Source organism: Mustela lutreola, chromosome 9, assembly GCF_030435805.1.
Source record: "Mustela lutreola isolate mMusLut2 chromosome 9, mMusLut2.pri, whole genome shotgun sequence".
Taxonomy (NCBI): domain Eukaryota; kingdom Metazoa; phylum Chordata; class Mammalia; order Carnivora; family Mustelidae; genus Mustela; species Mustela lutreola.
Window position 1 is genome coordinate 68,975,442 of NC_081298.1, and position 20,862 is coordinate 68,996,303.

General features: G+C 37.0%; 1 protein-coding gene across 1 annotated transcript in view; it reads left to right on the top strand.

Moving 5' to 3' along the window:
• The window catches only part of LRPPRC (leucine rich pentatricopeptide repeat containing), a 105,076-nt gene that overhangs the window by 68,577 nt on the left and 15,637 nt on the right, over nt 1-20,862 (top strand). Inside the window, exons 26-30 of the mRNA XM_059134604.1 lie at nt 5,610-5,678; nt 6,507-6,597; nt 11,518-11,660; nt 11,795-11,903; nt 15,617-15,743. Of these exons, the coding sequence (XP_058990587.1) occupies nt 5,610-5,678; nt 6,507-6,597; nt 11,518-11,660; nt 11,795-11,903; nt 15,617-15,743 (539 nt within the window). The remainder of the gene's footprint in view (nt 1-5,609; nt 5,679-6,506; nt 6,598-11,517; nt 11,661-11,794; nt 11,904-15,616; nt 15,744-20,862) is intronic.

A 20,862-nucleotide genomic window follows, 5' to 3' on the forward strand; every position in this document is an offset into this window, starting at 1 on the left:
AAATTATTTTTACAAACCTATCTAATAATACCAGTCAGTATTTTGTAGTCCGTGTTGCACCAGTGATGATGATCGATATGACTTTTTCCCCTGTGAATAGATTCAAATAAAATTTACATATGATTCCTTTTTAAAATAGGCCAAGTATGAAGACGCACTGTTAATCCCATTACTCAGCTAGTCATTTCTGTGGTTTTTCTGTCCTTTAGTTAACACATATTTCTTTTGTACATAATTGAAGTAAATTGATAATGTTTATCAATAGAATCATAGAACCATAGTTTTATCCTACATCACTGTTTCTGCATTCGACGCATGCGTAATTAAGAACTCTTCTGATCATTATTTTTAATGACCACGTCACCCCATAGTGTGAGTGAACTAAAGTTCATTTGCCCATTTGTCTTCTGAGAAAATTATTTACTTTTAAAAGAAATCATCATAATGCACATCTTAATCTATAGGTATAGGTATAGGTATATTTGGTTTTCAGATGATTTACTTAGGATTATTTCTTAGAAGTAAGTGAAATGCATTACTGTTAAAGCCCCTGACGCATAAATACAGAAATTTTGTTCTATCCTTATAAGTGATACCTCTTCTGTGGTCATCATAGCAGATTTGGTCTAAAGCCCAGGCCTCCCTTGCTCTTCTGCTAGAAGTTATGATAAAATAAGATGATCTTTTCTTTTTTCCTTTCATTAATTCATTTTTTTCCCCCCTTAATCATGGTAATTCTGGTCTCATAGAATGAATTTGGAAGTCTTCCTTTCTCTTCTGTTTTTTTGAATAGTTTGCGAAGAATAGGTGTTCATTCCTCTTTAAAGGTGTGGTAGAATTCATCTGTAAAGCTGGTCCTGAACTTTTCTTTTTTGGGAGGACTTTGATTACTGATTTAGTTTCATTGCTAGCAACTGATCTTTTCAAATTTTTTATTTCTTCCTGATTCAGTTTTGGAAAGTTAAATGTTTCTAGGAATTTATCTGTTTCTTCTTGGTTGTCCAGTTTGTTGGCATATATTAAGATGGTATTTTCTCACTAAGAAAGGACTTCATTTTTTCAGTCAGGTTTTGTTTTTTTTTTTTAAGATTTTATTTATTTATTTGACACAGAGAGAGATGACGAGAGAGAGGATACAAGCAGACGGAGTGGGAGAGGGAGAAGCAGGCTTCCTGCTAGACAGGGAGCCCAATGCAGGTCTTGATCCCAGGACTCTGGAATCATGACCTGAGCTGAAGGCAGATGCTTAACTAAGACTGAGCCACCCAGGCGCCCCATCAGTAAAGTTTTTTTTTTTTTTTTAAAGATTTTATTTATTTATTTGACAGAGAGAACTCACAAGTAGATGGAGAGGCAGGCAGAGAGAGAGAGAGAGGGAAGCAGGCTCCCTTCCGAGCAGAGAGCCCGATGCGGGACTCGATCCCAGGACCCTGAGATCATGACCTGAGCCGAAGGCAGCGGCTTAACCCACTGAGGCACCCAGGCGCCCCAGTAAAGTATTTTTTAAGGTACTTAAGTCACCTCCCAGGATGGAAGTATTGCAAGGTCATTTAATGAATTAATATTGTTTGGGTACTTCATTTTGTGTTTTAAGACAGGACATTAAGTCCAGGGAGGGGTGTTACATACAAGTATGAGAAAAGTTAAATTATTATTTGAAAGGTTAAATAACTACACTAAAGGTTTCTGTAAAGAAATACTTATGTTTATTCTTATCCCTTTGAGCAGTTCAGTGATCACAAACTTCATGCCTGCCATGTGCCAGGGGCTGCTGAGTTTTCTAGGTAGAAACACAGAGTCTGCTTTAATTTTGGTTAGCATTTCTCATTTCAGCCTTTTCCTTTGAGGTTCAAATTTAGATTACAAGCTAAACAATATAAGTAATATTAGTTACACTTTTACACTTTCAATTAATTTTCATGTACAGTTTTATATGAGGCTCACAAAACAACTCTGAGAAGTAATTAAAGCAGGAATCTTTAGTTCAGAGTATTAGTATGGAGTTTGTTTAGTTAGTGGTAGTCATGGAATTTGAAATTGGGTCCTGATTTCACTTTTTCTTTTTGTTCTTCATTCTTACCTCTGTGATCTCGCTGTCTTTTTAAAATTGAGATAAGATGGAGGTGCCTGGGTGACTCAGTCAATTAAGCACCTGCCTTTAGCTCGAGTCGGGATCCTGGGGTCCTGGCATTAAGCCCAGCATTGGGCTCTCTGCTCAGCAGGGTGTCTTCTTCCCTCTGCCCTTCACCCCACTCGTACGGGCATAAACTATGCGCACTTTCTATTTCAAATAAATAAAATCTTTTTTAAAAATTGAGATAAGTGGGACGCCTGGGTGGCTCAGTTGGTTGGATGACTGCCTTCAGCTCAGGTCATGATCCTAGAGTTCTCGGATCCAGTCCCACATCTGGCTCCCAGCTCCACGGGGAGTCTGCTTCTCCCTCTGACCTTCTCCTCACTCATGCTCTCTCTCATTGTCTCTTTCTCAAATAAATTAAATCTTAAAAAAAAAAATTGAGATAAGTTATAGCATCGTGCAAGTTTAAAGTATGCAGTGTTTTGGTTTGATGCATTTGTATATACATTGCAGTATAATCTCCATGATCCCCTGACCCCTCAGTATCTGAACCACCAAAAGAACTTACCCTTTTTCAGAATTATTCTTTCTTGATTTTTTTTTTCTCCTCTTATCTGCTGTTACCCTTCCATTATATGGTAGCCAGAGTCTACTCAGGGGCAAAACTCTTTTTATGGTTTTGTGTTTAGGACCAAAAGTTTGGATTATAGTGACAGTCTTTGTGGCTTTTACCTTTGCTCTTTGCTAGATCACATGCAAGGTCTCATCTTAATTTGCCTTCTTTAATAAGCCAGAATGGATCTTATAGATACAGAAGGATTTTTAGAGATATTTTTTCCCCTGACCTCCCAAATTTCAAGAGATGTCAGTTCTCGTGTCAGTTCATACCCATGAGTTAGTTTACTTATTAATATCTCCGGTAACATGTGGTTAAGTGGGTCATGTTTGCTCAATCATATTTTCCTCCTTATTCTAGACATGGTCTTTAAGTCTGTCTCCAAAGATTTTTTTTTAAGATGTCCTTTTATTTGAGAGAAAGAGCATGCACACATAGTGGGAGGGTCAGAGGAGGGGAGAGAGAGTCTCAAGCGGACTCCATGCTAAGTGAAGCCTGATGTGGGGCTTGATCTCCTGACCCTGAGATCACAACCCGAACTGAAACCAAGAGTTGGACACTTAACTTACTGCGCCACCCAGTCACCCCATCCCTGAAGATTTTAGAGAAAAAGACAGATAATTGAAAGATTTAACAAGTTCCATGATACTTTTTTCTCCCCTTGCTATTCTAGCTATAAAGATAAATAGTTGGGTTCTTGTTTTTACTTGTCCACTACCTCTCATGCACTTCATTTTTTTCCCCGCTATGTTGAATAGAGGATATGAGGCTGGGATAGTTGTTCATTTGTTTTCCATTTCATGTTTCTAACACTAACAGCAGGAAAAATCAAACAGGTAAAAACTTCTGTTTGGGTCAAATTTAAGGTGGTTTTTCTTTCTGAAGAATCTTCATTTCTTTCCACTTTAAAGATAATAATTACCTGATAGGTCTTTTTACTAGTATATATTGAAGCCTATTATGGTAACAACAAATTTACATCAGAGTAATGTAACAAATAGAAATTATTTTGTATTTTGCATTACTGTTATTCTTATACAAGTGAACCTGGTGCTAAATTGGAACTTCACAAAGAATATTTTAGAGCACAGTAACCTCGGTGGAAACAAACTTGCCAGATGTTTTATTAGAGTAATTAATTTATTCTCAGTGTTCATTAATTAGACTGTATGTAGCAAAAACAGAAAAAGTTAGGTAAGTTTATTGTTTTAATTAAACTGTTCTAATTAATTGGTTTTTGATATATATAACATCCCAATTAGAATTCTGTTCTCCAAAGTTTTATTATATTTTCTATTTTTGCTTTCAACTTGTGTTTAAAATTCAGTAAGATGTTAAGAGATACAGAAATGTAGACTATTATAGAAGCCTAGGAGATTTAGTTAATCTGACCTAGATGTTCTTTTGATGATAGAGATTTACAATGTGAAAACAGTTCTCAATTTCAAAATGAAACCTAGGACTATCTGCTCTATAAAGTCAGCTGTCCTGCTCGTGACAAGCAGATTAATCAGCCACCAAAAAGAAGCGTTTACAAACATAAAAGTTGTGCTATTAAGATCATTGGTTTTGCATCAGCAGTCAGTTGAAGCTATAATTGATTGTATGCCTTGGATTTTGCCTTCTTCTAAAGAGGATAGTCTAGTATTTTTGGAAGGGCTTTTTGTATACATTTGATTTCATTTGGTTTCATTTTTATTGGTTTCATTTTCAGAGTAATGCCTATGAAATCAAAGAGGTAATGTGAGAAAATCCTTGAGTAGAAATTGTGTGGAGATGTAAATATTAATGTATTTGAGAATATATTTCAGCAGTTGATCTATTCAGCATTTCTTTCTTCTATCCCAGAATGCATATACTTGCACAGTCAGAATGAGAATACTTTTACAACTTCTGCTGTGCCTGTTTCTCTGTCATCCTACCAGAGCTCTGAGATGTTACTGTCTGCTTCAGTTCTTAATTTAACATTGTACAGTATTACTTGAAGGAATAAAAAATCATGAGGACTTCTAAATAAGAGATCAGATTTGAGGGATCCGTGGTTTAGTCAACAAAGCTGAGCGGAGAAATCAGTGGAGGTACCTCCTCTAAGCTGGAGCAGCCAGGGCTAATGAGTATGTAGTTTTCTTATCATAATGCTGTGATTGAAATGTACTATTTAATGGGGAAACCCTCTTAGACATGATGAGAATATTGTAGTTAGAGTGACAAATCCTTAGAATTATGTGTGAATTAGTTTGCCTTTTATTCCAGTATCCAAAATTAAAAAAGAACTGCTTTGCCACCAGAGTTATTGACTAAACCCTAGTAATTTCTGATTGAGGATATAACATATATCTCAGTAATTGAAATAAACCAAGACTATGAACTAATTTTAAGTACTTAGCTTGCTTAAGTACCTCGCTCTCTACACATTTAGTTTTAGATAATAGGCAAACATTTGTGGCCGTCACAATACTTTTAAAAGTGAAAGCCATTGGTTTATTGTTGTGATGATGGTTCATAAGTATGTGTACATTAATTTTTGCTTCCTGAATCCATTGGGATCTCTGAAGTGTGTGTGTGTTTAATTTGACATCTTTTAGAATTGATTTAGTACACTGAGTCAAGGTTCCTTTGTATAGTAAAGAAAGTTTAACCATCTTAATGTTTAAAGATCTGTTGAATGAAAATTGACCTGCAAAGCAATATTTTGACATAACCCAAATATTCTAGATACTGGTTAAATATAGGTTCCTATTTATGCTCTGTTTTAATCCTAAAAGTCTTTGGTAACTGGTATTAAGTTATAGGTTTCTTTTTTTATATTTGTTTAGGAAGGAGGCAGTGGATTAGATGAAAACTATTGTCTTTGAGGGAAAATTCACATTTAGCTGAGCCTTACCTCACACGTTCTCTGATGATTTTATTTTATAGACTCCAGGCATTAGAGCTCGATCCACAAGACTTCAGTGGTTTTGTGAAAGATGTATTTCAAGTAATCAGGTTTGTGTTTAATTTCTGGTCTCGACCACCTAAAACTGTGAGTAGAAAGCAAGTGTCCTTCCTACATGTCGTATGAGCATTCGGGGATTTTGGGACATAGAGCATTATTAATGGAAGCAGCATTATCTTTGGTGGTTTTCCAAATAAGTAGTAGCTTAATTCTTGTTCCTGAGGTGCAGTAGAATCCCTAAAATTTTTAATTTGGGCCCTGAAGATTTTAGCCTGCTTTATCCTAAGTTGTTGGCTTGAGCAGGCTAACCTTGTTTCTTTTGCAATTTAAATCTGCCTCAGTCCTCAGTGACCAGAGGAGTCACTTAGGGTAGCCCAGTGGAATTTCTACTTTACGTCTCCTCCAGTGCAGATATCTTTTCATATCCCGCCAAGTGGAAGCCACAGGGGAAGAGGAGTATAACACTTGGGTGTAGGAGTGTTCTTATTAACTGGAGAGTGTATTCACTGGATCTTTTTCCAGCAGTGTCTTTGAATTCTCAGAATGTATCTTCATGAGGTTTCCTCAGCCAGATGATTGTTCATGTTTTGTTCTTGACTACAGAGTCCTTCTTCAGCTTTTTAGCTTAAAAAAAAGTCATTTTTAATTGTGGTAAACTACATATATAACATAAAATTTATCATTTTAACCATTTGTAAGTGTTCACTTCAGTGGCAGTAAGTCCATTCACATTGGTGTGCTCGGCTCTTTAACTTTTGAAGTGAAGTTAATCTGCCCTTTGGGTAAAGCTTGGTGGAAGGATTATTAAACTGAGATTTGTCAGCTATAAAATATGTCCTTTACACATTCTAGATCCATCTGTTAATCTTATTTTTAAGGTTGAAGTTCTAGAAAAATTAGTGGAGCTGACACAGAAGTTGTTTGAATGTGATAGAGACCAGCTGTACTACAGTCTACTAAAATTGTATAGTAAGTAATCTGACTGTTCGTCATGTTTTCATCTTCAGACATTAATTCTGTTGAAGGCAGGTGCAAGAAAGGAATATTGGGAAGGTCTAGTGATTGTCAAATGTGTGGTCTTCAACAGAGTTTTAAGTAGAGGCCAGATTGAATTTTATCACAGATTGTTTTATTGTATCACTAGACACCAGACAAGTTTCATAGTTTCTGGCAGTCTTACTGCAGTAATGAAAAGGTAAGAAAAATCTTCATCAGGGCCACAGAATTTAATAGAACTTTTCGAGGAGAGACCAATTTTTTTTTTTCTTTTCCTCTTTCTTTATTTCTTTCTTTCTTTTTTAAGGATTTAATTTATTTATTTGACAGAGAGAGAGATCACAAGTAGGCAGAGAGGCAGGCAAAGGGAGAGGGGGAAGCAGGTTCCCCACTGAGCAGAGAGATACAGGGCTGGATCCCAGGGCCCTGAGATCATGACCTGAGCTGAGGCAGAGGTTTTAATCCACTGAGCACCCAGGCGCCCCTAATTTTTTCTTTTTATTTAAGTCCTCTGGTAGACTTACCAGTCACTCCGATACATCACATAATCACTACCATGTTTATTCATGTGTATAAGATCTTTTTCCAGGCGTGCCTGGGTGGCTCAGTCATTATGCTCTGCCTTCAGCTTAGATCATGATCCTGGGATCCTGGGATCCTGGGATGGAGCCCCACATCAGGCTCCCTGCTTGGCAGAGTGTCTGCTTCTCCCTCTTCGTTTGCCCCCGCTCTTATTCCCTCTCTTGTTGTATCTCTCTGTCAAATGAATAAATAAAATCTTAAAAAAAAAATCTTTTTCCAGAAAAATGCATATTGATACACAGACTCATTGCTAAACAGTTTTTTAAAATGTGATTATATTCTAATATAGTTTTGACTGAATTTATATTATAAACATTTTCTTACCTATAAATGACTACGTTGCATGGCTGTACTAGAATTTATCCAGCCAATCTCCTTATGCTAGACATGTGACTAGAAATTCATTTTACACATTATAAAACAGTGCTGTATTTGTGCTATCTTTGTGCCTTAATCTTTGTTCACGCCCATAGTTGTTTCCTTAGGCTGGATTTGTATTTGTGTTCCGAAACACTTGATCTTTATTACCAAACAGTGTTCTAGTATGTCAGTTCCAGTTTATACATCTGGGAACTTTGCAGTCTCTTTTAGGGTATTTGGGTGGAGAAGAGCAACTCTTAGACAAGTCAGTAACTAACCTACCTTCCTTCCTTCCTTCTTCCTTTCTTCCTCTTGCCCCACCCTCTCTTCATCCCTTCATCCTTCCACTCCCCCAGACATTTGATCAGATTATTTTGTTTTTCTCATGGGAAATTTACCTTCACCAAACATAGACAGCAGTGAATAACTTAATTCATTTGTCTTTTTGAATTTGTATTTATTATCATTAGAAGCTTTATCTTTGGGACACCTGGGCAACTCAGTCAGTTAAGCATCTGCCTTTGGCTCAGGTCATGATCCTAGGGTCTTGGGATTGAGTCCTAAATCGGGGCTCTCTGCTTGGTGGGGAGTCTGCTTCTCCCTCTCCCTCTGCCTGCCTCTCTGCCTGCTTGTGTTTTCTCTGTCAAATAAATAAAATCTTTAAGAAAAAAAAGTTATCTTCTATGTTAATGGTATAAATAAGACTTGCTGTAAAATTTATATTTCAGTTGTTGGTTGCATTGAAATGCACACTTTGCTATGTAATTTTTAAAACTCTTAAAATTCTTGAAATTCAGTTCTTTGGTTTAATGGTTAAATTCTGGCACACAATACTGAGGTTGTTATTGAATATACGCAGTTAGCAAACTTAGGTTTTAGGAGTGTAGTCCTTAATTGGTGGGTTATAACCTGTATTATTCAAGTGCTAATTCTTGTCCTTCCCCACCCCTTTATTTTGAGGAACTATTTCATGCTTAAATTCTAATTTTATACCAACTTCAGAAAAAAAGAAAAACCCTGAATGTATCCAAATGAGTCTTAGCAGTTAAAGTAGTCCCCACAGAGGACCATAATCCCTAACTATGCTAGATATTGGGGAGGACGCAGCAGATAGGGTAGTGCTTTGTGCAGTTAGGCCTATAACCAAGATTAAGAATATGGAGTGGAAAAAAAAAAACTGGAAGGATGTACGAGGAGCAGGGGTAGTCTAGGGAAGGTGGAGGTAGCCAGCCTCACAAACCTCTTTTTCCTATATAGATGACCTTTTGCTGATGCTTTCTTTAAAAAGAAAGAAAAGAAAACAACCCGTAGGTTCATCTTAAAATTTCATTTAGGAATAAATAGTCTTTGAGGTTTATTACCATTTTTTTCTCCTTCATCCCCTTTCTTGGCTGTATTGGACACCTTCTTCAGTTTTCTTGCTCTGTGTTTGAGCCAGTAGTCTGAAGATCCCTGTAAGGTGAGGGTGGCCTCTTGTAAGGCTGGAAGTCAGGAATTATTATCATGAAGTATACTTTATAACCCAGGTTGTATACTTCATGCCTTTGTGGTGCTGTAAGTTGATAATGTGGTTGTGATGACCCTGATCCTCCCCTTTCTCAACCAGCCTCTCCTTTGTGGCCCCCTCTTTCCGTTTTCCCCTTGGACCATTATTTGAAGAAGTTAAATAATTTATTAAAGCACCATGGACTCCATTTTATTTGAAAAGGAACATATGATATGGGATAATATATGAAATGTGGTCCTATTGTACTTGAAAAATTTGTATTTTGGATTGTGAATACCTGAGAAAATGTTTGGCCTGGTAGAACTTTTTATGAGCTCATTCTTTCTTTCTTTATTTCTTTTTTTTTTTTTTTTTTTTTAAAGATTTTATTTATTCATTTGAGAGAAAGAGAGCATTGGGCATGGGGGGAAGAGGGAGAAGCAGGCTCCCTGCTAAGCAGAGAGCCTGATCCAGGGCACTGTCCCAGGACCTTGGGCTCATGACTTGAGCCAAAGGCAGACATTTAACTGACCGAGCCACCCAGGCACTCTGAGATTTTTTTTTTAAGTTGCTAGTCCATTTTAATTAAAGCTGCATCTCTGTAATATCTTTGTCCTCCTAAAGTGGAAGCTTTCATATATGTGTGCCTTTTTTAGAAGAAGAAAATTACTTTCATAGAGTTCCTATAGTTGAAGACAGAGTTGTCCATCTTCCATCCATCTTCTCTTCAGTGTTCATGTTATCTTAAAAATGAATCTCTGTAAAAACCACCTTAGCGGTGCTGTTACCAGTTCTTGGAAACCTTCCCTAACTATGTCTTCCACAATCCACAGGTATACCTTTTGGCAGGGGACAGAATGTTCCACCTTTTCTCTTCTGTAGAGTTAAAGATACTGGAACTTGGGGTTTTGTTTTTCATTTGTTTAGTCCAGTTAGTTTTATATACTCACATACTTGAGAAGTTACTTTTGAATTTTATATTACATGAGAACATTTTAATGAAGGAAAAGCATAATTAGCTTATGAGAGTCTTGTTTTGGGAAAAGAGATTGTAAATTTAAGGGTTTTATATGGGACTGCTTTTATTACCAAAGTATGTAGAAAATCATTACAATCTGTGTATGACCTGGGGAAATTTTCTTACTATTACCTTTTTCTTTGTTGTAGGTTTTTTTTTTTTTTTTAAAGATTTTATTTATTTATTTGATAGAGAGACTGCGAGAGGGGGAATATAAGCAGGGGGAGTGGGGGAGGGAGAAGCAGACTCCCCCTGATGTGGGGCTCAATTCTAGGACCCTGGGATCATGACCTGAACCGAAGGCAGATGCTTAATGACTGAGCCACTCAGGCGCCCCTTGTTGTAGGTTTCTGATGGAGCATAAGTGTGTTTTGTTTTTGTTCTTTTGAGTTTTTTACTTCCAGGAGTCATTGGTTACCAAAAAAAAGTAGCTTTTCAGTTGGACAGGTGTGGGGGAATCTAGGAAAATCCCATCACTTTCAGTATTTTGCTATTTTTGAGAAACATATTTATGTATGTTTTTTAGAACATTTGTGCTCTGAAACAGCCCCCTTCCTAGAGTTGACTATACAGAATGAAGATACTCATTATTCATATATGAAAATTTCAAAAACCACAGTTGAAATAGTATTTCTTTGTGTGTAATACTTTCACTGAACTTAATTAGTGTCATGATATTTTTAATATATTGGTCTGGTTTTTCACAAGCGTAAGTTTATTATATTAAATGACTTGACCGTTTCTCTTTTCAAAACCTGTTAGAATGTTTAAAAATTAAGTCTTGATTATTAAGTTTTTGCTATTTGTGAAGATTAGGTTACACATAACAGGAACTCAGTTTTTCAATGTGAAGGAGTCTGCCTATTTCCTTGCCCTATAATACTTAGTCTGATGGCATTAGTGGGATAAAAAAATCTATCACATAATATCATAGACATTCTTCAAGTCAGCAGAAGAGACAGAATTCTCCCTATTCTATTAAGTGAAAGGGATTTGTTGATTTGACACTTTTGAAGAAAATCATACATTTGTGCACTTTGAATCACTTCAGACCTCCAGCTGTGTATTACACTATATACATGTACACATTATCTTTCCAAAATCTCACGGGCATAGTTGAATTGTTACCTATTTCTGATTCTGATTTCAGCAGTGGGTTTCTCAGGTTACCTTAGAAAGACAGACTTTTTATTCACATCAAAGTGTGTAGTAAAGTGGGATGGGGGTTGTTGTTTTTTATTAGGTAAGGAATTTCCATTGTTGAAAACTCTAAAGACATACAGAAGGAAGTCTTTTTGCCTTGGGTCCACAATCATCCTGTTCTTTTCCCTGGAGGCAATATTTGGAATAATGCTTACTTTAACATTAAATAGGGAAAATATTCTAAACATTTTTAAGAATTGTACTTAGTATGTTCATTAATTTCTGCTTATTCAAAATTTTGCAGAAGTAAATGGTGACTGGCAAAAAGCTGATGCTGTGTGGAATAAAATGCAAGAAGAAAATATTATTCCACGTGCAAAGACATTAAGATTATTAGCAGAAATCCTTAGAAACAGTAATCAAGAGGTTCCGTTTGACGTACCCGAGGTAATTTTTTTTTAACTGTAAACCTAACAGGTTTTGTTGTCAGTATAACTGTAGGGCATAATTAGCCCAGTTTCATTCTAAAAAGATCACTCTGTATACCAGGTTTTGTTTAACTGAATACTTCTTTCTTCCAGTTGTGGTATGAAGATGAAAAGCACTCCCTGAATTTTTCATCACCCTCACATACAGAAAGTAATATCCAGAAAGATCTGTTGAATGCCTGCCAACAAAAGAGAAGCAAAGGTAAATCTGTATGCTTCTAATAGCAACAGGGGATCTAAGTCCTTCTAACAAATTAGTAGTGCTCTAGGATGGAGATGGAACTTACATGTATTAATTATTTTCTTTGGTTCTTTAATGTGGGGTGCCGGGGTGGCTCAGTGGGTTAAGGCCTCTGCCTTCGGCTCGGGTCATGATCTCGGGGTCCTGGGATTGAGCCCTGCATCGGGCTCTGCTCAGCGGGAGCCTTCTTCCTCCTCTCTCTCTGCCTGCTTGTGATCTCTGTCTGTCAAATGAATGAATAGAATCTTTAAAAAAAAAAAAAAGTTTAAATTAACAAACACATTTTGGGGTAGTTGGGAAAACGTAAACATCAACTGAGTAGTAGATAATATTCAGGAACTATTTCTCTCTCTCTTTTTTTTTAAGCTTATAATTTTTTTTAGTAATCTTTGCACCCAACATGGGGCTTTAACTCATGACCCTGAGATCAGGAGTTTCATGCTCTTCTGACTCAGCCAGCCAGGTGCCCCTGTCTTATTTTTATTAGATACAATAGTGGTGTTAAGATCTATCAGACAGTGTCCTTAACTTTTGAGATCTTACTGAAGTACTAAAAGATGGAAAAAAATCAAGATTATCTATAATAAATTTTAAAATAGCTAAGCCATAAGGAACAAAGATAAAGCAAGAATGGCAAAATGGTAATAGTTGTTAGATGTAGGTGATGGGCATATGGAAGGGTCTATATTTTTCTGTACATTTGAAATCTCTTATAATAAGAACTAAAATAGGCATACATTTTATTAAAAAGTATACTTTGAAAATAGCATGATCATGAGTGTTTTTTGGCAGATGTATTTATTATGTATTTCGCTTTTATTTGAAAGCAGAAAATGATTAGGGCAATTAAGCACCGTTCTTGTGTATGTTGAATTGATCAAGCACTATTTCAGGGTTGGAGGCAGGACATGAGGTCTGTGTCTTGCACTTCCTTTTCTCTCGTGGTAGACTTTCTTGAAGTGGCATGCCTACCACTACTATGAGTGCTTTAAAATTTTTATGACCATCTTGAACCCTCTGGTATCAGCTTGCCTATTACATGATAGACATTTCTATTTAGACTTCATTGTACTCTTTCAAAATCATATCTTACTATTGTATCCTTCACTTTGGTTAATTTTTCTCCATAGCATGCTAGCATCATCTTTAATTCCTTCGATACTGTGTGGATTTTCAAGTATGCTTTATGATACTTTAACCAATATGCAGCAGATTTTTTTAAAATTTTAATATTGACAGTTTTGAACTCTGTTCAGTAGAAAAGAATCAATTTAGAAATTTACAGAACCTCATAATTTCTTGACTTAATTAGAATTTTGTGACACTGACATGAAGTATATGAGGAAAGAATAAGCTAAGCTCTTATATTTTCTCAATCATGAATAGTGACTTTATCCTTTGGGTCATTTTCCTTTGTGGCATATTCAGTGTATACATCCTTGAGTCTTCACCATATATATGTTAAACCTAAATACAAAATTATGACTATGGGTACTATTCCAATAGTGGAATTTTAATTAGATCGAAAGGAATATAAAATTAGTGTATAGTTAACTGCTGCAAGACTAGTACCCCTTCATATGTCACCTTTTTAAAAATTATTTTCATTTAAGTAAAAATCAGTTAATAAATATAATGCAGTGTTTGTTATTATAAACATACCCCTATTCTAGCTTTAATATACAATTTATATTTATTTAACTGGTTTTATCCTGTTCTTCAGAGTTTCTAGTCTTTTGTCTATTCCAGGATTTGAATGCCTAGCAAAACATGAATAGTTTGAAAATTGATTGTTAACATTAGTACTTTATCGAATTTCTGATAGTTTAGTATACTTACTGACTTTCACACCAGAAACCTGTGGCAAATGAGTTTGGGGCATTACAGTGATTGCCTCTTTCTTTCTTTCTTTCTTTTTTCTAACTAATAGAGAATAATAAACAGCCATAGCAATTTCACACAAAGACTGTAATTTTAGGGGCGCCTGTGTCTCATTGGTTAAGCGTCTGACTCTGGATTTCAGCTCAGGTTGTGATCTCACAGATTGCAGGATCTCAGGTCAAGCCATGTGTTGGGCTCCACGCTCAATAGTCCGCTTCCTCTCTCTCTGCCCCTCCCCTTGCTCACGTGTGTGTGCCCACACGCATGCTCACTCTCTAATCTTTAAACTACAACTTTAGAAAACAACTAGTAAGATTTCCTGATTATTTTGTTAATCTTAAATATTCTAATTGTACCTCCTGTATATTTTCATTGAGCAAACGATGATTGTTGGGGAGTAGACTATAATTGCACTGCATTTGACTTCTCAGCTTCCTTAAAAGGGAACATTGTCGACTGAATGATGGATTTTATCTGTTCTCCTTGGTTAAGATGCAGATATTAATGTCATACCTTTTCTCTCTAGTTTTCTCTGAGTTTAGCACGAAAGAGTAAGTTTCTGACATTGTCACTTCAGTTTAATTGAAGGGCTCTTGCAAACTGCCCTAACCTTGGAATACAGATATAACATCTGCTTGTTCAGAAACCTCTGAAGTAGTTCAGAATGTTCTTCAGAGCACTAATATCTTGCTCACTCCTAGTTGCATGTATTGTATTTTCTTATATTGAGCTTTATACCCACCGAAGGTCGTACATGATCGTTCACGGTGCCCCATCTCTATTGTGATTTGTTTATACACACCAGAGAGTGGATTATAGTTTCAGTTGGATGTTTATAGCCAGGCAATTTTATTTCAGAAAAGTAAGTGACTGAAAAGTGTAGATACTTCTCTTTTGGTAACATCTTTTCATTCACTGACAGTTATTGTGAACAAGTGAAATAAAACTGTTAATCAGTCAAACAAATGTTGCTTAGTTTACTTGTTAGATACCTGTATATTTGAAAATTGTATGTTTTTGTATAAGTCCTGTCGTAGCCAAATAATTTGATCTCCTAATTTTAGAATTATAGGCTATATTCACTTTAATGCTATTGTGTTGAAATGTTAACCATTGTAACCACCCACTTATAGATTAAAGATTGCTTTAAAATGCATCTTTTGCTCCCCTCAATTTAAATTATACCTGTGGTTTATTTGGACTTTACCACACATTTTGCAATTGATTTTGAAAATGGTATCATCTTTTGACAAATTGAGAAGAGCTACTTCTCATTTTTATTGGCATGAAAATAATTTATTGACTTTAGAGAGCTAGTATAAAAAGTAATTTCAGGGGCGCCTGGGTGGCTCAGTTGGTTAAGCCACTGCCTTCGGCTTAGGTCATGATCCTAGAGCCCTGGGATCGAGTCCTACATCGAGTTCCCCATCCCTGCTCTCCAGGGAGCCTGCTTCTCCCTCTCCTTCTGTGTCTGTCCCTGCTTGTGCGCTTGCTCTCTCTCTCTCTCTCTTAAAAAAGAAAGAAAAGAAAAGTAATTTTATAAGGAAGTCCTTTCAGGTACCAGCCACATGGCTTAAGTAGATTGTTCAAAACTGTGACTTTGTTTTTATCAAGATGAGGAGTGTGACTGTATCTGTTGTTTTGGTCAGTGTGTGTGTCTCTGGAGAGTGCTGTGGTGGGTGAACATGAAAACAAACACGTATATGGCTTTGAGGCTTTGCTCTAGGGGGTTTTCCTTCTTTTTGACATTACAGAATAACATCATCTCATTTTTTGCTTTTTTTCCTTCGTAGATGCATATACTATTTTCCTGAAGGCACAAAAGCAAAACATTATTTTCAACAGTGAGACTTACAGCAATCTTATAAAATTACTGTTGGAGAAGGATAGTTTCATAGAAGCAGTGCAAGTGAAAGAATTGTAAGTATTAGTCCATTTATTAAACCTGTCATTTAAAAAAGTATCACCTATCATTAGGATTTTCCTAATGATTTGTTGTAGTAGCAGCTGCTTAATTATCCTCAACTACATACAAAAATCCTATGAAATGGTTTTCTAATTTTTTTTTTTTTAGAGCATGAGCAGGGGAAGAGGCAGAGGAGGAGGGAGAAGCAGACTCTCCACTGAGCAGGGAACCTGACATAGGGCTTGATCCTAGAACCTTGAGATCATGACCTGAGCCGAAGGCAGATGCTCAACCATCTGAGCCTCTTAGGCACCCCTGGTTTTCTAATTTTATGGGCTTTTTTTAATCTATAAAAATATAAGTTTTACTGGCCTTCCACAGTGCAGTACACTTTCTTCCCCTAATAAAGCTTCCACTCATTTATGAAGTCCATATACTGAAAAATAATATTTTTCCCTTTATCATACTCTTTTTCTTACTTAGTGTCTAGCTCTCTGAGCCTTTTGTGGTAGAAGGAGCCTGATAAAGTGAAAATAGCCGAAGGGCTTTGAACTTAGGCAGGGATTCGAATCTTACTTGAGTTTCTATTGGAGAAATTATCCCCTCTGTGAACCTCATTTCTTCTTATGATGATGAGTGGATGCTAAGATGATAAGACTTACTTGAAAGATCCCTTTTAGGGCGCCTGGGTGGCTCAGTGGGTTAAGCCGCTGCCTTCGGCTCAGGTCATGATCTCAGGGTCCTGGGATCGAGTCCCACATCGGGCTCTCTCTGCTCGGCAGGGGGCCTGCTTCCCTTCCTCTCTCCTACTGTGATCTCTCTCCTCTGTCAAATAAATAAATAAAATCTTTAAAAAAAAAAAAAAAAAAAGAAAGGTCCCTTTTAGGTGTTGAAGAACATAGAGTGAAGTGGAGAAAATAGAGGTGCTCAATACATTTTAAATGCCTTTTCTTTTTAACTTTCTGTTGTTTTTTATTTGATTTTGAATTAAAAAAAAAAATCTGTTGGGTGGTTGTGGTAGGGTTTTTTTTCCTCTGGATAGTTCCTGAGAGTAAAATTAATCAGAACAAGAAAGCTTTCCTACCTGGTGTGTCAGTTAATAGATTCTGTTGTCTTATCCCAAAGGAGATACCAGAGAAGGCTTAGAATGGAGTGGAGTGCAGTGACCTCTGTGATGTAGACCTGTCCTGGTGATGTGTTAGTAGCCTTATTTTCAATGGCAAGGGTCAGCCTTTTCCTAATGTATTACAAGTTCTGAAATGATCTCTCTTGGCTCAACTTTGACCTTCAGAGCTTTTAAGTCACAGTGTTTTTGGAATATTAGAATCCTGACTAGAAAGTACCATTCTTGCAGTTTGCTGGAAGAACTGCTCTTAATACCAATGTTATGTTAAAGTTATGCACCATTGGGCCATATTTACTGCTTGTGTTTCATTATATTTTGGAAAAAGTATATGACTGTACTTGTCTGTGGAAATACATATAAACATGGACAGTGTATATGTATGTACAGTGAGTGTATAGATCCATCTGTATACAAGTACAACATGTATGTATACACATATGCACATCGTCTGTATACCTATAGTCTTGAATCATCTTGTATGTCCTATAGCAAGAATAGTCACACTAAGGCTTCTCAAACATAAGTCTTTCATGTATTCTGTATCTCATTTGTGTATTTGCTCAGTTGCTAATTAAATTACATATCTCTAAAATACCCAAGAGATGCTAAATTAGTGACTTGGAAAATTTGACATTGAACAGCGTTCCTTCATCTGTAATCATTGGAGTCATCAAGGGGGTGGGAGTTTTTCCTAAAATTACTTTTCTCAGGAAATTATTACCTAAACCCTTCTCCTAACACTACTTGTTGTAATCAAAGGCATTCTAAAGCAACAGTGATTTGGGAGGAGCAGGGACAGAGAAAAGAGGAGCCTCTTGTGTTGAGAACTGGGTATAATTAAGTGAGGGGATAGAAGCAGAGAAGGAAGGTTTTTTTTAAATTCTTAATCCTGAGGTTGATCCTGAAATACTTCCCCCAAAATATAGATTACCTTTTTTTTCCCCCATTTTAATTGGACTTGTCCTAGAATGCAGAGCCACACATTCTTTTATTTCCTTTCCTTCTCCCCCCGCCCCCTGGAGCCTCATACTCTTGTAGCTTGAGAAGATTCCTCACAGCCCACCCCAAAGGTTTTGATTCATTTGATCTGGTATGGGGCCCAGGGATCTGCATTTAATACCCAAGTGATTCAATAATTGTATGTTGTAAACATTTTGATCAGATACCATTAATAGTGAATTGTACCAAAGTAGCATATGTTAAGTATATATTTTTTTTTTTTTAAAGATTTTATTTATTTATCAGAGAGAGAGAGGTGGAGAGAGCAAGCACAGGCAGACAGAGTGGCAGGCAGAGGCAGAGGGAGAAGCAGGCTCCCCGCCGAGCAAGGAGCCCGATGTGGGACTCGATCCCAGGACGCTGGGATCATGACCTGAGCCGAAGGCAGCTGCTTAACCAACTGAGCCACCCAGGCGTCCCTGTTAAGTATATTTTAAAACATACTCATAAAATAGAAATTTTTCAGAGGATAATAAGATGTAAAAACAGAAGCTTCAACATTTTCTTGCCTTACCCTAGAGTGTTCTTGCATTGTGCATACCTTTCACTGAGGATGGCTCACCGACAGGTGGTTTTTCAAACTACAGTTGCAGCCAGCACTTGGGTCACGGAATCTCTTTAGTGGATCAGAACCAGCATTTTTTAAAATAGAATAGAAAATATCGAAGCACTTCGTATGGTAAAGATTGTTTTGTGAGTTGTATTGGTATTTGCACTGAGAGGTAGTATGAAATGTTTCTTCTTTGTGTGACTGTGGATCTTGCTCACACAAGTGGGAAAGCTACTGATCTGGATGTTTGCAAGCACAACGCTTCCATTTCCCCTTCTGTCTGCGATGTGTAAAATGTAGCATGATTTTTCTTTCCCTCCTTCTCTAGATCTTCATAAAGCCTTTCTGTACTCTTGAGGGCACTTCTATCTTAATTATGTTACTCTTCCAGGAGTATTTTGTGGCTGCCTTTCACTTGTAGCTGGGTGGGCCTACGAAAATCCTGGATGCAAAGCCTTACCATGCCTATAGGCACCTCACTGGGGATTAGATGCACATGCTTTCCCTTGAACCAGAAAAATGTTACATCTAACTACAAAAAATTGTATCTTGGTAAAGTGCCTGGGTGGCTCAGTGGGTTGATCATCTGACTCTTGGTTTCAGCCCAGGTCATGATCTCAAGGGTCTTGAGATCAAGCCCCGTTTGGGCCCTGCACTCAGCATGGGGCTGCTTGAGGTGTTGCGTGTGCGATCTCTCTCTCTCTCCTCTCCTTCAAAGAAATAAATCTAAAAAAATGTATCTTGGGTTAGATCTACACTGGGTTATTTTGAAAGTAACTCTTGGCTAGAAATTCAGAACTGGTAGTTGAAGTTCACGTTTCTAATTAACAGGGTCATCTCTTCTTCAGTTGTATATCTGTGCTCTGAGTAAAAGAGAATTTTGCTTTATTTAGTGGCCACGTTTATTGTAATATGGTATGACCACATGAGTCACTATAGCAAGTAGCAGTACCCCCCTCAAATTTTGGCCCTCTGCTGTCAGTCCAGAAGAGCAGTCTGTTTGTTGTTTCAGTCCGTGTTTTTACCTGCTAAGTCTTAAGAGCAATAGTTTTCTCTGTAAACTAAAGAACGCAGTCTTTGTTTTTGTTCTACCTTCACTGTCTCTGATTTGTTGGTTAAAATGAAGCACCCTTACTTAGGAGAGTGTCATCAACAAGAATATTTAAACTTTTCTCCCAAGTTATGGAACCTCAAAAGTAACAGTAACCGCAGCCTTTAAAAGATTAGCCAACTCTCTTAAATTTTTAGAGTTAGTTACATTTCGTCATGTTTCAAAATCAAAATTTAGATGTAGGGAACTCTTTTGAGGGAGGGGAACTGCTTATTCGAAGAAGAGCAGTAAAGGAGATTATTTTTTTAGATCTCTGATAACACTAAACTGTATTTTTAGGAAATTGCGATTTCTATTCCTCCATCACAGTCACTACATGTGGCCAGCGACTACCCTGTTGGACAACATGGATAATGAATATTCCTATCGCCACAGAAAGTTTAATTTGACAGCTCTGGACTAGATATTTTTTTTCCTTATAAAAGGTCACATCCATAGTATGGGTCAGAAGCAGAAACTTCTTTTATTGTTGAACACGGAGACCTCTGCAAGTAACTTTTTGTCGTTTTTCTCCTTTTTCATTTTGGAATATATTTTGGTTCTGATGGGTCAGTTTGTGCATATATAAGATAGAGTGTTCAGTATATAATACTGAATACTGGGAGAGTTTCTGTCTCCTGTTAATTCCCGCTTTTGTATTTGTATTGAATGGGCAGCTTAGATCATGGAAAGAAAATGTTCTGTGTTTGAGGTTTTTAAAAGGTGAACGGTTCACACTCGGTGTCAGTCAAAACGGAGGTTTTGTTACCGCATGGATTCAATGAATTTTAGGTAATATTTACATGTAAATATGGTATAATATATGTAATGATGACTTAAGTGAGTTTAATTTTAATAGTGTTTTCTGTTTACTTAATCATGCTTAAGATTGAGAAAGTAAATCCTTTATTTTATGCCGTTTATGGTCTCATGCACGGGTTGTTGATTTAAGAGCTTTGACAGATGGGGACAAAGGAAAAAAAGTCAAACTGAGCAATGGGTGCTTTGGTGGGATTAAGAGGATTGGGTTGAGGGGGTGGGGTAAGAAAATCCTGTGCCTGGGGACTGCAGGGGTGAATTTCTGAGGCTGGAAGTGACTGAGAGAATGGGCACGTCACAGTGTCTTTGGAGGATTTTCTTGGGGATTGATGAGAATAATTTAGCAGTGACCCTGCTTTTCTCACAATCTCGTGGGCTTAGATGTTCATGTCGGCAGGCCGAGGTTGTTGGCAGAAGGATCATCGCTGAGCTTGATAAGGCAAATGGCGGCAATTGCTTTTGCTCCTTGTGACCTGTGGAGATTTCCTAATCGGGAGATGAACCCTAGGGGCATTAAGGAGGCTGAAATTTCATCACAGGACATGTGCA